Here is a 16,440-nt window from a genome sequence, read left to right as displayed (position 1 = left end):
ATGCAGTAACAACCCGGCACACCGCTACTACCTGGCCACTCACCCGGTGACCGGCCAGCTGTACGTGTCGGACACGAACTCGCGGCGGATCTACAGGCCGAAGATCCTGACCGGCGCCAAGGACCTGCAGTCGAACGCCGAGGTGGTGGCGGGGACGGGTGAACACTGCCTGCCCTTCGATGAGAACCACTGCGGCGACGGAGGCAAATCCCCGGAGGCGTCGCTCACCGGACCCAAAGGTAAAAAAAAAGATGATGTGCTGAATGGATGAAGGGGGGAGGGGAGGGGAGGGGGGCATGGTGATGGGTTTCCTCCGCTAGATTTGAATTTATGTGCACTTTGGCCTCTGTGCCAACTCTGAGCTGATAGATTCTAACGATTTGATTTGATTTTTATGGAATGATTGATCACTGATTTAGATTTTGGTTGTCAGCTAAGAAATAAAATGGATGCTTAAACAAATTTAATGGATAGTTCAGTGATTTTGAAGTGGGGTTACATGGTTAATATGTTACATTATGCGGACGGTGAAAAGTTTAGGTAACGTTTTCAAAATGTGGCGAAAAACACACGTTACATTCACTGCAACAGTGGGACTCGGACTTTGAAAACGTCCACTTCTCCTCCAAACTCCGTTGAATGACATCGCTGATCACCAGCTCCATAAGGTGACATATTAACTATGCATAAGTAACTCATGCAACCCCACTTCAAAATCACTGAACTGGCCCTTTAAGGCCATGTGCCGCTGCTGCTGCCTCAAAAACCTTTCAACTTACTTCATTTTCTACAGTTGGATATTCCTGTAAATATCGTTTAAAATTGACGCTTGATTCTTCAAGATTTTCTGCCCCCCCCCCCCCCCCCGACCCCTCGAAGCTATTCTGTAGGTCAACGGCCGCCACGCCACACGACCTGTTGCCCGCATTCAAATAGCACGCGGCCGTTTGTGCGCGGATTTGCCGCGAGAGCGCCACTTCAGCGGCGTGACAAAGGCTTGAGTGAAGGGAATCTGAGGGAGCGTCTCTAACGATGGAGTGGGTGGAAGCGGGGAACCAGTGAAGAAACAGCAGATGGCTCTGGGTTTTTTCCTTTCCTTTTCTTTTCCCCCTCTCAGGCATTCGGTGAACTCTGCTCAAATGTGACACTTTTCATCTGTCTGAGAATCTCAGACTGTCAAATAGCCAGCTCCCGAGGTTCCCGCCGCGGGCTCCCCGGGCTCGTCAATGTTTTAGCAGAAAGCAATCTTGCGCGGACCCGGCCACAGGTCAAACCAAAGCACTCACCTTCTCCAAAGAAGCTTTTAAAAGACTTCATTGAAAAAAGAAATCATACGCCGGGAGGTAAAACTGAAGTTGATGCTCATCCAGAACATTTTAACCCCCAACCACCCAGAAGGAGAAACGCACAGTCTGCCACTTTGCATGCTGCACGTGCGTCTGCGACCATAAAAATAAACCCAGAGCCACTGCGGTGCGTCAAGAAACACCACCGCGAGGAATGAAAAAAGGCCCCGCCGCATGTAAATCCACACCGGGGCTCGGCTGCGACTTACAACTCTGAGCTTCCACTCAATCACCGACAATTTAGTCCACCGTCGTCACCATGGCAACTGTCGTTCACCCCTCTCGCCTGAAATTGGCCGGAGCTGTCGTTTCCCGTCCGCTCGCTCGTTCATTTCTCAAATGGTGTGCAGACTGCTGATGATTGCCGCTGTCAAAAAATCGCTCCAAACGCAGCCCCCCGCTCATTGACCCCCCCCCCCCCCCCACCCCCACCACCACCACCACCACCAGCACCACCTCACGAGGTTCTTATTTTTAGCGAGCGGGGTTACAAGACGTGGCAAGTGCATATATACCGTCTGAATACAGCCTTTGCCACTTCTGCCTGAGAAATTATTTAATAGCAGAAAAGCAGCCGGTGAATTATTGATGGGTGTGCTTTTGGCAGTGACCTGAATAATGGGAAGGCAAGCTCGACACATGTATCCGTCGTGTCCCGTCCACTGAGTCATGCAAGCAGAGACGCTGCGGATCCACCTTGTTGTCCCGTTATCACATGGGCTGTTGTTTTTTTTCCGTCCCATCCTCCCCCCCCCCCCCCCCTCCTCTCTCTCTTTCTATCTATCTCTTACGTGATGTCAACAGGCATCGCCGTGGACAAGAACGGTCTGATTTATTTTGTCGACGGAACCACAATCCGAAAGGTGGACCAGAACGGCATCATCTCCACTTTCCTCGGCTCCAACGACCTGACATCGGCTCGCCCTCTGACCTGTGACAACAGCATGGACATCAATCAGGTGTGACACACACACACACACACACACACACACACACACACACACACACACACACGCCACCCTGTACCGCCCCCCCCCCCCCTTCCAACACTCTTCCAGTTGGCTCACCCATGACTCATCATTGATATGCGGCGTTATATAACTGCATATATATTTCATATGTAATAATTTTTTTCCCCCATGAATGATAATCTTTCAGGAGCGAGTGTTTTTTGGAGTGAGAGACGTGCAGAGAGACATTTATTGAAATTGTTTATTTTATTCTATTGATTTATTTTTACTATTCAGCCTACTTCACCTTCAAACAACGTCAAAGGACTTTTGAATTTGAATTCTGCCTCCCTCTGCAGTTACATTTGAAACGGCAAAAACTTTCTGGCCATCTGAATAATCTCAGAAATTGTGGCTTCTCTTTAGGAGTCCATTAGACGTAATTCATTTTTACAGGGGCTCTTTTTTGTCCAAGGATGTGATCTTTTGACAGATATCTTATCAGATGTTTCAGTGTAACAGACCAAAAATGTTATTGCTTCCCCTCGGGGGGGGGGGGGGGGGGGAGCGCGGCAAGGTCGTTTGTGTCTCATTGGGTGTTTCCGGGCTAAATGAGTGTTACATTTAAAAAACGACACTTAACTGACAGATCTTATCCAGAGGAAAGACGCAGTGACATCAGTGTAATGGGCTCCAGTTCTTAGAATAAAGTGTGATGTCCCAAGTGCATAACGTGCCCGGAGGAGGAGGAGGAGCAGGAGGAAGAGGAAGAGGAGGATGTACTTTAGGCAGGAAGTGGAGACGTCAAGTGCTTATTGAAGAGATGGGTTTTCAGGTCACGGCACGACGACGAGAAGGGAAGAGTAATTATTCGGTTTTGGGGGCCTTGTTTTGATGTGGTCCGGAGCTGAATTAGTGTTTGGTGTTCCACTAGGAAAAATTCTCAGGATGCAGAACACTTGAAACCACACATGATGATGGAGCGGGGCGCTCTGTGTGGCTGCACCCGAAAAAACCTCTCCTGCCCCGGCTCCTGGTGGAGCGGCCGGCTTTGTTCCGACAAAATTTCCTCCCATCGACGGTGTCTCTGTGAGAAAAGGCGAGCGGCCCGTCCTGTACACGATAGGCTTGTAGCATTGGGATACAACGAATTGTCTTTGCGAGCGGAAGTGCTCAATGTCCCTCCTCATTCCGGAGAGTTTCACAGTTTGGAGAACTTACTCTGGGTGAATAATGAAGAGCAACGAAAGCAGTCTTTGTCATTTAGAACGGGAAGCGTTCGCCGCGTCTTCCGCGTTGAGAGTGAAAACTGCCACCGGATCAGGTTCTCCCACCTCTTTACTGTACACGAGTTACATAAGTGTTGTTGTTGTTGTTTTTTTCTTTCTTTGTTTGCTTTTTAACTAGCCAATTTACATTTTAATTCCATTTCTGGTTTAAATGCAGATCAGCCTACAAAAAAAAACAGAAGAAAGCGTCCACAAAACAGAACACTCGGTAGACAGGAGGAACGGCACCCGCGCCCGTGACCCGGGCAGCAGATATCACACGTGCCCCCGTGTCCCTTTAAGAGGTTACATAACAATAGGAATAATGCTGAAAGAAATGGGGGCTGAAAAAAAGGAGCTGCGGAGGAAATTGAAGGATGTTTTCTTTCTCTTTTTTTTTTTTTGGCAACATCGAAACATTGTCAATGTAAACAGAGGAGCAAGTAATCTCCGTAGTGTGGGTGGCGAACACGAAGGAGGGGTATAAGAGAACATGAAGACAAAGGATTAAGCTTGTCACTTTTTCTGCTAATTAACCAAGCCGTTCGCTCCGAACCAGCAAGAAGACATCGTTTTTGGCGAGGCTGTGTGATCCTGCCGGCGTCCGCCGCGCCGGAAAAACTGGCGCGGTGCAGTTTAACCGCCGGCAATCCTTACAGGCGGCGTGTTTCATTATTGATCCGCCCGTGGAGAAGGCAACAATTCAGGAGCCTTGTTTTTTTTGTTCTTTCCTTTTTACACTTTTAATCACTCTGCTATGTGTTTGAAGGCCCAGGCTGCAAATACTCTCCTCTTCTTTTCTGTTTTTCATGAACTGAAACACGACTGGTAAAATGAATGTTTTGTCGTAGACCTGGTTGATATTGCTATCAGTTATAAACGGGGGGAAGATATCTTTGATTTGATATATTTAATTGCCCTCCCCCTCCCTCACACCCTTTTCCCCCATAGGGAGTTTCTCTCTCAGGTTGCAGCGGCGGTTAGTGAAGCACGGATGGCGCAGGGAGGCGTGACGTGCACGCTCAAGGTTATTCTGCAGCTGTACTTTAGTCGCACGGGAAATAAAAGCCCTGATTTCTTCTTTTTTTTTTTTTCGAATCTCGGTTGCGAGTTTTTTAAAAAAAAAAAATGTTGAGAATGGGTGAAAAGACGAGCTCAAAGGTAAACTGTGGCCAGAATGCTCCTTTGAAATTCATAGGATTTCAAAATTCATTAATCAGCATTAGGCACAAGTTTAAGCAAACGTTAAAGGATTGTTGGGGATTAAGACAACATGGCGATATGTGATAAACTTATAACCCAGAGGTCCTGTCATCGCGTGTTATTTCTCTTTTTCCCCCTCTGGCACGATGAAATTATACATTCCGAGTTTGATAAACTGGCATGATGGAGAGAGGAGCGGCGCTAAAATGCCGCGTTTGATTTTCCACACCAGCCAACGTCTTAATCATCAACTTGGATTCTGTGTTTCACACATAGAGAACGACATATATGAGTCATCTTGTAAACCCGAGAGGGGAGCAAGTTGTACAGAAACATAATGATGCCTTTTTGAATTGAATATATTCTGTTACAGCAACACAGACAATCCATAATGCATATTTGAGATGTGCTGAAGTGATAATGGGCCCATGAACAGAAAATATTGATTATATGTGGATATTTCATTGAATTAAAGAGTCAGGATTGCTTACAATTATTTGAACTGTAATAATAATCATGTTGTAATATTGTCCTGTGGGTGATGTCCTGTGTTCCAGGTGATTTTGGAGTGGCCCACCGACCTCGCCGTCAGCCCCATGGACAACTCGCTGTACGTCCTGGACAACAACATAGTGCTGCGCATCACAGAGAACGGCCAAGTGAGCATCGCGGCCGGCCGACCCGTCCACTGCCCGTTGGCCGGACTGGACCGCGGCGTGGCCGGCGGCCAGAGGGCCCAGTTGACCCCTCTAGAATCGGCCGTTTCCATCGCCGTCTCCTTCCACGGCGCCATCTACATCGCGGAGACGGATGAGAGGAAGATGAGCAGGATCCGCAAGGTTTCCGTGGATGGCGAGATAACGCACTTGGCCGGATCTCCCTCCGACTGCGACTGCAAGAACGACGCCAACTGCGACTGCTACCAGACAGGGGACGGCTATGCCAAAGACGCGAGGCTCAACGCCCCCTCCTCTTTAGTGGCGGCGCCAGACGGAACACTTTACGTGGCGGACCTGGGCAACATCCGCATCCGGGCCATCAGCAGAAACGGGCCGACTTTGACTTCCAGTGCCGGAACATACGAGGTGGCGTCCCCCGACGCGCAGGAGCTGTATATGTTTGACAGCAATGGCACCCACCAGCACACCGCCAGCCTGCTCACCGGCGACCCGAAGTACACGTTCAGCTACAGCACGGAGAACGACATCACGGCCGTCACCGACAGCAGCGGCAACACGCTGAGGATCCGCCGAGATCCCAACCGCATGCCGGTGCGGATAGTGGCCCCCGACAACCAGGTGATTTGGCTCGCCATGGGCACCAACGGCCGACTGAAGACTCTCACCACGCAGGGCCAGGAGCTGGTGCTTCTCACCTACCACGGCAACAACGGCCTGCTGGCCACAAAGACCTCAGAGATCGGCTGGACAACTTTCTATGAGTACGTATGATGGCGATGAGGATTTAGGTTCCAATTCGTTCCAGTTCGATTTTAAATTTGGGTTATCGCCTGAAAAGGTTTATAATAAATCCCGGTCTCCTCGGACTGGACAGCTGGCCCACTTTGCTGGGATCCCGGTCGACCGCCTCTCGCGCATGTAGGAAGTGTCAGTCTTCTGAACTTCCGTAACATCATGATGTCGCCGTGTCACGGAAGCATCGGCCGGACTAGCGGTGAGGCGTTTGAGGAGCTTCAGGAGCAATGTTTTTCTGTCGCGGACTTTGGGCTTTTTACCTTTGCAGACCTTTTACATACACATACACACACACACACACACAAAAACCAACTTGCATAACAAACTAGAGCAAAGGGAAAAACGGAGAAAGCATAATATGTCTCACTTAAAACCTCTACGTCAGGAACTTGTGCATGGTCTTAAAAAAAAGCACACCTCCCACTTCATGCATACATATACAAATTCTGCTATTAATTTCTCTGGCAGATAATGTTGTGGACTGTGTGTGTGTTCTCTGCCGTCTGTTGAGCCGTGCTCACCTGCAGACTGCTCCAACCGGACCGTTTAATTGAAATCTAATTATAAAAAAAATTGCCTCAGATCTGTAAAATAGCCCAGTTACACTTAGACAACTCGACGTCAACACAGTATAGAACTTTTTCTCCGTTTTTTTTTTTTTTACCTTGACCTAAACCACGCGAGGGGCGTCCGAACCGTTGGTCGCATTTAAAAGAAAGTCAGAGTTGAACAAAACGACCAAACTGCACGATTTGATTTCATTATGATAATGAGCCTTGTCGTGTCACATTATACCATGAATGATACCCTCACTTTTAACTAAAAACAGCAAAGTGTTCGGTTGCGATTATAGTGACACATCAATCATCCGAATAATTGAAGTCATTACAGTCTGGCGTTCCGTTATTGTATAAATGTTGAGAGCTGCGGAAATGTGTCATTCTCGCCAATCAAATATTTGGATTGCGACTTGGGTTGACATCCATTTGCTCCTTTGCTCGGAAGAAAAGAGAATGTGACATTTTAATTACAACAAAGTTGATGGTCTTACACAACACAAGGATGAAAGAGCGGATAATGGAATATACGCCCGTGGCACCGAGAGCACTCGTACATTTTCGGCGCTTTGTCTGACGATGTTCCTTTCCTTTTTTCCCCCCTTTTTCTTTCCCGTCAAACAGCTACGACAGCGAAGGGCGGCTGATGAACGTGACGTTCCCCACCGGCACGGTGAACAACTTGTACACGGACATCTACAGCGCTCTGACGGTGGACATCGAGAGCTCCATGTCGGAGGAGGAGATCAGCATCACCACGAACACCTCCACCATCCGTGCCTTCTACACGCTGGCCCAGGGTGAGGGGGAAATGGCTCTCCTCTTCCCCCGACGCGGCTCTCTGAAGCGGCTATTTGTCATTGTGTCGCGGGGTCGCGGGGGCAATGTTGAGTAAGCTCAAGTCGTGTATCATTACGGCTCACGGGGTCGGACACGCGACAGTGTAAATGATTGCTCTCTCAGCGCGCTGGGGTTTGGGTGTCAGGGAGACATATCAACCTCGTGTCTAAATGGCTTCTGCTCTCGGGCCTCGGCCAGATGGCCCCGTTATTTCCGCAACATCATTCATGTTCATTCTTTTGACGTGAAAAATCAAAATGCGCGGAAGTTAAAAATTACCTTCTCCTCTTTGTTCACTTCTCTCTCTGCACTGCTCACAGATCAGTGTCGAAGCAGCTACCAGGTTGGCTTCGACAACTCGCTGAGGATTACCTACGCCAACGGGATGGACACCCACTACCAGACGGAGCCCCACATCCTGGCGGGCGCGGCCAACCCGACTGTGGCCAGGCGCAACATGAGCCTGCCAGGGGACAGTGGGCAGAACTTGGTGGAGTGGCGCTTCCGCAAGGAACAGGCCAGAGGGAAAGTTATCGTGTTCGGACGCAAGCTTAGGGTACCTGTGATTTTTTTCATAGACGCATTCTGTACATACAAAGAGTGGTTGTTTTTCCCGCTGCAGGGAGAATAATAGGTATGATCAATCAAACTTGGCCCATAAATTATTTCTGTGTCACTGTAACATTGCTGCAATTCTTCCTGAGGAGTCAAATGTATGAGTCACATCAACATCTACAGCGCCGTGTATCTAAGATTATCAATATTCTAGGACTGTACGTGAGTTCGCCTCTTCTCTATTTCTCCTCAGGATCTGACTCTGAGATGTATGATTTACTCCACTTTATGAACTTAACTTGGGGCGGTTACTTGTGCCTCACAGTCATTTTCATCCCCAGTAAATTTAGGAGGTCGTGATTTATGCTCACCTGCACAATTGCCAGTGTCTCTCGGCTTTAAAGAGCCGCGTGAAGGGGGGTGTTAATCTCTGTGACAACCGTACTGAAGATCTGCGAATACAGCTTAAAGAGCCTGGCAGACAAAGAATGGGGGAATCAAAACCAAGAATGTCCTCTTCGTATTGTACTGTTGTGCGCAATCAAAGCAGGCAAAAATGATTACCGTCAGTAGGAGTGGTGAGTGTACTGTAGCCGCCTTTTATCGCCCTACATCTTCCTAAATCAAACCCTATCCTTCCCACAGGTGAACGGACGAAACATTCTCTCGGTTGATTACGATCGCACCCTGAGGACGGAGAAGATTTACGACGACCACAGGAAGTTCCTCTTAAAGATTATATACGACACGGCGGGACACCCGGTGCTCTGGGTGCCCAGCAGCAAGCTCCTGCCGGTCAATGTGAGCCGCACGAGCAGCGGGCAGATCAGTGCCCTGCAGAGGGGTCCCACCACCGAGAGGCTCGAGTACGACAGCCAGGGCCGCCTGGTTTCCAGGGCGTTCGCCGATGGGAAGATATGGAGCTACACCTACCTAGAGCAGGTGAGGAAATGTGAAATGACCGGAGGAGGCATTATGTCAGATATATCGCCCTGCAGGGTAGTCATTATCGCATGGGGGGTGAATGGAGACCCCCGACATGTAGCAGAGGTCACCCTGAAGACACTTATTCTGAAATACGCACCAGTCCCCTGCATATAATTCTGCTTATTACAGGGGTACTTAGCAAACATAGTAATTATTATACACTAACTGCAGATTTATGAGCATCATTCCTTACCTTGAGAGTGTGTGTGTGTGTGTGTGTGTGTGTGTGTGTGTGTGTGTGTGTGTGTGTGTGTGTGTGTGTGTGTGTGTGTGTGTGTGTGTGAAAAAAATGAATAGAGCTGCATTCACGGGGATGTTTAGCGAGTGTCCACGACCTACACATGACCCTCCACTCGGCGAACGAGGGTAGACCTTTTCCACCAGAGACATTTTGACATGTCACAGCAAGGTGCATTCAACAACATAATGATGTACGACGCTTCACAATCTGATTTAATGTCACTTCCATGATATACACTCAGAAAAACAAGGGGAGTCAAATTCAGTTCTCCGCAGTCACACACTAAAAACCAAAGACATATTTTCAAAACACAAAATAACAGGCAGGGTTAAAAAAAAGAAAGAAAGAAGGAAGCATTTTAAGAGAGCAAAGATGATAACTTAAGTGCAACGGAGATTATTAGCGGTGAACTTTAACACGCCGCCTCACTGGAAAAGACACTTAACCGAGTCATGGTGAATTATATTAATTACACCTTTTGCTTTTCCCGACATGACGATTCAGAACTGTCCGCTGTGAATTCTCCAAATTTTTTAAAGCAATTTTCCCTGCCTTCCCTTCCCTTTCCAAAAAAAAGGGTCTTTCTGTTTTGCTACAGAAACATATTTTTTTTGAATTGGTATCCTTGCCGTTGCCTAGTCACTGTAATCACAGGCCAATCTGTTGCCCATTGTGTCGTCTCATTTTAGTAAATTGTTAAATATGCACTGTTTTCTGACTGAATACTAAAAATTTGTTTGTCGCCTGTATTTAAATCTATCACTGGTAGAGCTGCAGCAGTTAACTGATTAGTAAAATAATTGGTTCAAGTAGTTTTTATGAAAAGTCAATATTCTCTGATTTCAGCTTCGTAAATGTGAATATTTTTCTCGTTTCCTCGCTCGTCTACGACAGTGAACTAGATATCTTTGGTGTGTGGACAAAACAAAACATCATCCTTTGGTTTTGGGAAACACAATCGACATATTTCACCATTTCATGACATTTTATGGAGCAAACAACAAATCGACAGATTAATCGATGACGAAAACACTCGCAGCCCTAATCTCTAGCTTATTTATACCCCGCAAACAACCAAAGATATCAAACACCTTTGATAGCGAATGCTACAGAATGCATGCAGCAGTGTTCTCGGCCGCGTCCCTCCATCGCGTGACCTGGAGAGGCCATGATGTCACCACTCAACACAAAGAGCTCAGGGAGCACAGGGAACCTCAAACTGTTGACGGATGACTGAGTGTGACATTTAAAACCTGGAACAAGGGGTGAGCCCATAGAAGACAGGCCGCACACACACACACACACAGACTGCATATAAAAATGTAATTAATTAAACAAGTCTCTGTGGGTTTGAATAAATCATATCCTCCCCACGTCAATAAATATGCTGATTGTACGAGATAATCATTTAAGACTTGATGAATACACTCCTCACCAGCTTTTTTTGTCAATATTCGACCCAGTATTTAACGTTGGCATACATATTCTTTAATGTATTTGTGAAAGATAAGATAATAATGATAGTCGATGCTACCTAGTGCATTTTTTTCTTGTTTCTCCTTTTTCTCAAACTTGAACATTTCTATTCACTCCATATATATTGTGCAACTCAAGAAGACACTTGTTATTTTTGCTCTTTCCTCCCTCTAGTCCATGGTGCTCCTGCTCCACAGCCAGCGCCAGTACATATTCGACTTCGACCCTCTTGACCGGCTCGCCGCCGTCACCATGCCGAGCGTGGCCCGGTACACCATGCAGACGATCCGCTCGGTGGGCTACTACAGGAACCTGTACCACCCGCCGGAGAGCAACGCCTCGGTGGCGGTGGACTACAGCGAAGACGGCCTCCTGCTGCGGGTGGCTCACCTCGGCACGGGACGGAGGGTCCTGTACCGGTACCGCAGGCAGAACAAGCTGTCGGAGATCCTGTACGACAGCACGCGGGTCAGCTTCACCTACGACGAGATGGCGGGCGTGCTGAAGACCGTCAACCTGCAGAACGAAGGCTTCATCTGCTCCATCCGCTACCGCCAGGTGGGCCCGCTGGTGGACCGGCAGATTTTCCGCTTCAGCGAGGACGGCATGGTGAACGCGCGCTTCGATTACACCTACGACAGCAGCCTGCGCGTCACCAGCGTGCAAGGGGTCATCAACGAAACGCCGCTGCCCATCGATCTGTACCAGTTTGACGACATCTCGGGGAAAATCGAGCAGTTCGGAAAGTTCGGAGTGATCTACTACGACATAAATCAGATCATATCCACGGCGGTCATGACCTACACTAAGCACTTTGACGCACACGGACGCATCAAGGAGATCCAGTACGAGATCTTCCGCTCGCTCATGTACTGGATCACGTTCCAGTACGACGACGTGGGCCGAGTCACCAAGCGGGAGATCAAGATCGGCCCCTTCGCCAACACCACCAAGTACGGCTACGAGTACGACGTGGACGGCCAGCTCCAGACTGTGTACCTGAATGAGAAGGTGATGTGGCGCTACACGTACGACCTCAACGGGAATCTGCACCTGCTGAACGCGGGCAGCAGCGCCAGACTCCTCCCTCTGCGCTACGACCTGAGAGACCGCATCACCCGCCTCGGCGATATCCAGTACCGAATGGATGAAGACGGATTCCTCCGTCAGAGGGGCGCGGAGATCTTTGAGTACAACTCCAAGGGACTCCTGGTGCGGGTGTACAGCAAGAGCGGCGGCTGGACGATTCAGTATCGCTACGACGGACTCGCCCGCAGGGTGTCCATGAAGACCAGCTTGGGCCAACACCTGCAGTACTTCTACGCGGACCTGAGCTACCCGGCCCGGATTACGCACGTGTACAACCACTCCAGCTCGGAGATCACCTCGCTCTACTATGACCTCCAAGGCCACCTGTTCGCCATGGAGATCAGCAGCGGGGAGGAGTTCTACATCGCCTGCGACAACACCGGCACGCCGCTCGCCGTCTTCACCAGCAACGGACTCCTGGTCAAGCAGCTGCAGTACACGGCGTACGGCGAGGTCTACTTCGACTCCAACCCCGACTTCCAGCTCGTGCTCGGGTTCCACGGGGGACTGTACGACCCCCTGACCAAACTGCTGCACTTTGGGGAGCAGGACTACGACATAATGTCGGGAAGGTGGACGGTTCCAGATGTGTCTACGTGGAAGAGAGTTGGCAAAGAGCCCGCTCCTTTTAATTTATACATGTTCCGGTACAACAACCCCATCAGCAAGGTCCACGAAGTGAAAGAATATGTTGCAGGTAAGTGATATTGTCGTTTAGCCTTCTCAAACTATTGATCATATTATTTTTATTAGGGATTGTTCTCCACACATTGTTTTAATCTATAAACATGTAGTAGCTTGGAAACTCTGTGTGTTTCATTTCTCTCTCTCTCTTGCACAGATGTGAACAGCTGGCTCGTGACCTTCGGCTTTCATCTTCACAACACCATTCCCGGGTTTCCGGTCCCCAAATTTGATTTAAGCATGCCGTCCTATGAGCTGAGGAAGAGTCAGCTCTGGGATGATCTGCCTGTGAGTAAATTTGATATCTCTTTTTGCCATATTGAACACAAAGTACGCTGAAAACAACCACTGTACACCTCTTGCCTACAGACAAAATGGTTTTTGGTGTCAGGGTTCAGACAAACTTATTTTTCATCAGGATTTTGACGCTGTATTTTTAATTTTTAATTGGGCCACATTTGCATACTAATACTCATACTTAACAAAGTGTTCTCTCCTGCGTCTTGTTTGAGTTACCAGCTGAATAACAATGTCTGACTTCATATCAAATACATTTTGGTGTTGCTATTGTTAAAACTATCTCTTGAAGGTATTCATGCTAGGCCTCTTTGGTCCAATGCTCCAACACAGTGTTGCTGCGAGATTGTCTTGGGGGACTTATCTACTTCTGGCCTGAGAACGCAGCTTGAAAAAACACCATTATCTCAGACGGGGGAAGAGAAAACCCTCCGAAGCAGAGCAGGAGCTGGTTCTAAATAGCCTGGAGAGTCGGGTTCTGCCATGTTCAGGCGTTAACGTTTCACTGCACTTTCCCCACAGTCCATCTCTGGGGTCCAGCAGGAAGTAACCAGACAAGCGCACTCTCTCTTGTCATTCGAGCGGCTGCCGGAGGTCCATCTCAGTCGAGGTCGCCGGGGTGAAAAGTCTTGGCTGTGGTTCTCGGCGGCGATGTCTCCCATCGGAAGGGCCGTCATGTTCGCCGTCTACAAGGGCAGCATCCACACCCACACGCTCAACGTGGCGAGCGAGGACTGCATCAAGGTGGCGACCATCCTCAACAACGCCTTCTACCTGGAAGACCTCCACTTCACCATCGAGGGACGGGACACGCACTACTTTGTCAAGCCGGGCCTGCCGGACGGCGACCTCGCCGCGCTGCACCTCACGAGCGGACACAAGACGCTGGAGAACGGCGTCAACGTGACCGTTTCCCAGTCCACCACGGTCATGGACAGCCGGACGCGGCGCTTCGCCGACGTGGAGATCCGTGCCGGGGCTCTGGCGCTCCACGTCCGCTACGGCTCCACGGTGGACGAGGAGAAGGCGCGCGTGGTGGAGCTCGCGCGTCAGCGCGCCCTGGCGGGGGCGTGGGCGAGGGAGCAGCAGCGGGTGCGCGACGGCGAGGAAGGGGTCCGCCCCTGGACAGAGGGCGAGAAGAGGCAGCTCCTGAGCAGTGGGAAAGTGTTGGGCTACGACGGGTACTACGTGCTCTCTATAGAGCAGTACCCCGAGTTAGCAGACAGCGCCAACAACATCCACTTTCTTCGGCAAAGTGAAATTGGGAAAAGGTAACACGACGAGGTTCAAGTTCTGCCAAAGAGACGGTGTCTTGGTGGAGACATGCGAGCGGACAATAACATGAACAGCAACTCTGAATGAGAGGCTGCAGATGTGTACCCTGAGTGTCCATGTGTTTCTTTTATAATGAAAAATCAAAAGGAATAAGAAAAAATCCAAGCGGTCAAAAGCAATGCTGTGCATTGTGATCTAGGGACTACAGAGTAAATGTATAACTACACCAAGCCTTAACATGGCAATTACAGGTCAGTTTCTCTGTAGCACTAAGCCTTTCGGACTGTGGACTCTCAAGCAGAGGAATAGATGTGTGTTTGGGAAAAACCGTGAGCTAGTTTTTAGGTGTCTTACGTTTTGGGTTTTAGTTTTTCTTTGTTTTGAATCAAGAAAAGTCTGTCTCGACAAAGTATTATAAGCGCAAAGGAAATGTTTACATTATGCATATCTGCACTTCTTTAGAAGTGCAGGGGTCATGAGTTCACGCGCCTCGAGCGAGCGGTTTCCTTCGAGCAAATGTTTATTTTCTAAAATCAGACTCCTGACATTAGCGATATCCCTCAACAAACAAGCCACTACGTATACCAGATTTAGCACTGTAAACATCAACATGTCTTATTATCTCTTGAGATGCTTTTAAATGGGGAAAAAAAGAGAGAAAAAGAATCAGTTTCCTTGTTTAAATACAGAATATTCATTGTGGGGAACAGAAGAAGAAGAAAAAAAGGACTGTAAAGGTTTGACAGACTCTGTCTCGGGGGGGGGGGCAGGCACAGCCGTGTCTCGGACAGCACAGGGACACCATGTTTTGTAAAATATGCAAGAGTTTTATGCTGTTTTTTTAAGAAACTGAATAAATGTCTGTACTAGTCATATTAACGGTAATTTATGTTGTGTTTATACATATAAAATAAAAGTCCATCAGATTTTTGATTTTGATTTTTTTTTTCTCTTTTTTCCCGATTTTGATTTTAAGTTTACATTCCTACTAGTACGGCTACTGTGGGTCTTCTTCACAATGCTCTGTTTACGTTATCAACAGAAACCTGTGCATGTGGTGACAAGTATTTTAACATGTGGTGATGTATCTGTGACATGCAGTCAACTTATTATTTCCACTAAATTTAATGTTTATTGGGCCTTTTTGACCTGTCTTTCCTGTCCCGATGAATATTTCATCCACACAAATATTTCATGAACCCCATCGCGCATAAACAAGGTTACAGTGGATCCAAATATAGATCGCACCCATGTTCGCGGTAGGTACGATTTCCTTTTTTTGAATGTTCAATGCACTCATGGATTAAAAATGATATTGGGGTTCTTTTTTCGGTGTGTTGTTTTTTTGAAGAACTGGACAGAGTCTTGTTTTTTTTGTTTGTGTCCATCTCACAAATAAACTGCTAGGTTTTTTAAAAGGACTATAAGGAATGACGACATGAATGATGTATAGTTTTGATATAATGCATGCATAACACGGTGTTGCATGTGTGTAAAATATCAAACCCCAAATTACATTAATTACTAAAAAAAAAAATACATCTGAGCAACAAAAGGTGAAGAAGACAAACGCAGCATCTCTCACACGTCAGCTGCTTCACAGCTGCTTTGAAATGGAATGTGTAAATAAAGACATTTTTAGTGCAACCGCCCGAAACGTAGAGCGCTGACGGGGAAAAAAGAACAGCAGTCAGCATCGCAATCAAAAACAATTTTTAGGTACAAGTTTACACGTGAAAAACATCTGATAGCTCAATTTTTTTTAAATCATATTTGGGTCGTGATCGGCTTTTTTCTTCCACCACTCGTGCTCATCAAACGCTCAGAGGAGCTCTGATGATGGGGATGCATAATTCTGAAAAACAGCCCGCTCCATATGAAACTTGATTTCTGTTTCATGGTAAACTTCAAACGGCATTTCAAACCAAATGGGAGAGAATATTCCAGTGCTCAAAGGTTGTTTTATGCTGTTGTTTTTGACCTCTGCTACGCGGCGCCGGCATCCCACGCGTTTGTCTTTATATTGTGTCAGAAATGTAAAAAAAAAAAAAAGAGTGTTTCATGATATATAGAGCTCAACAAAGCTGCATCTCTTTTGAATGTTGCTCGGCTGCAAACCTGAAACATGCCATCAAAGTTCTCATGGGGGCTCCCTTCGGGTATCCCGCCCCACTTCACCGCCGACCTATCATGGAAA

General features: G+C 47.9%; 1 protein-coding gene across 6 annotated transcripts in view; it reads left to right on the top strand.

Annotated features, from left to right (window-relative positions):
* Positions 1-15,564, top strand: part of si:dkey-237h12.3 (teneurin-3) — a 129,563-nt gene extending 113,999 nt beyond the window's left edge. For all 6 annotated transcript variants that reach the window (XM_035650610.2, XM_035650609.2, XM_035650607.2 and 3 more), the window contains 9 exons: positions 7-239; positions 2,151-2,305; positions 5,325-6,208; positions 7,424-7,599; positions 7,960-8,195; positions 8,840-9,136; positions 11,073-12,684; positions 12,829-12,959; positions 13,491-15,564. In XM_035650610.2, the coding sequence (XP_035506503.1) occupies positions 7-239; positions 2,151-2,305; positions 5,325-6,208; positions 7,424-7,599; positions 7,960-8,195; positions 8,840-9,136; positions 11,073-12,684; positions 12,829-12,959; positions 13,491-14,243 (4,477 nt within the window). In that variant the 3' untranslated portion in view covers positions 14,244-15,564. The remainder of the gene's footprint in view (positions 1-6; positions 240-2,150; positions 2,306-5,324; positions 6,209-7,423; positions 7,600-7,959; positions 8,196-8,839; positions 9,137-11,072; positions 12,685-12,828; positions 12,960-13,490) is intronic.
* Positions 15,565-16,440: the final 876 nt, after the last annotated feature.

Source organism: Scophthalmus maximus, chromosome 9 (assembly GCF_022379125.1).
Source record: "Scophthalmus maximus strain ysfricsl-2021 chromosome 9, ASM2237912v1, whole genome shotgun sequence".
In the NCBI taxonomy this organism is placed as follows: Eukaryota; Metazoa; Chordata; class Actinopteri; order Pleuronectiformes; family Scophthalmidae; genus Scophthalmus; species Scophthalmus maximus.
This window is presented reverse-complemented; position numbering and strand designations above follow the sequence as displayed.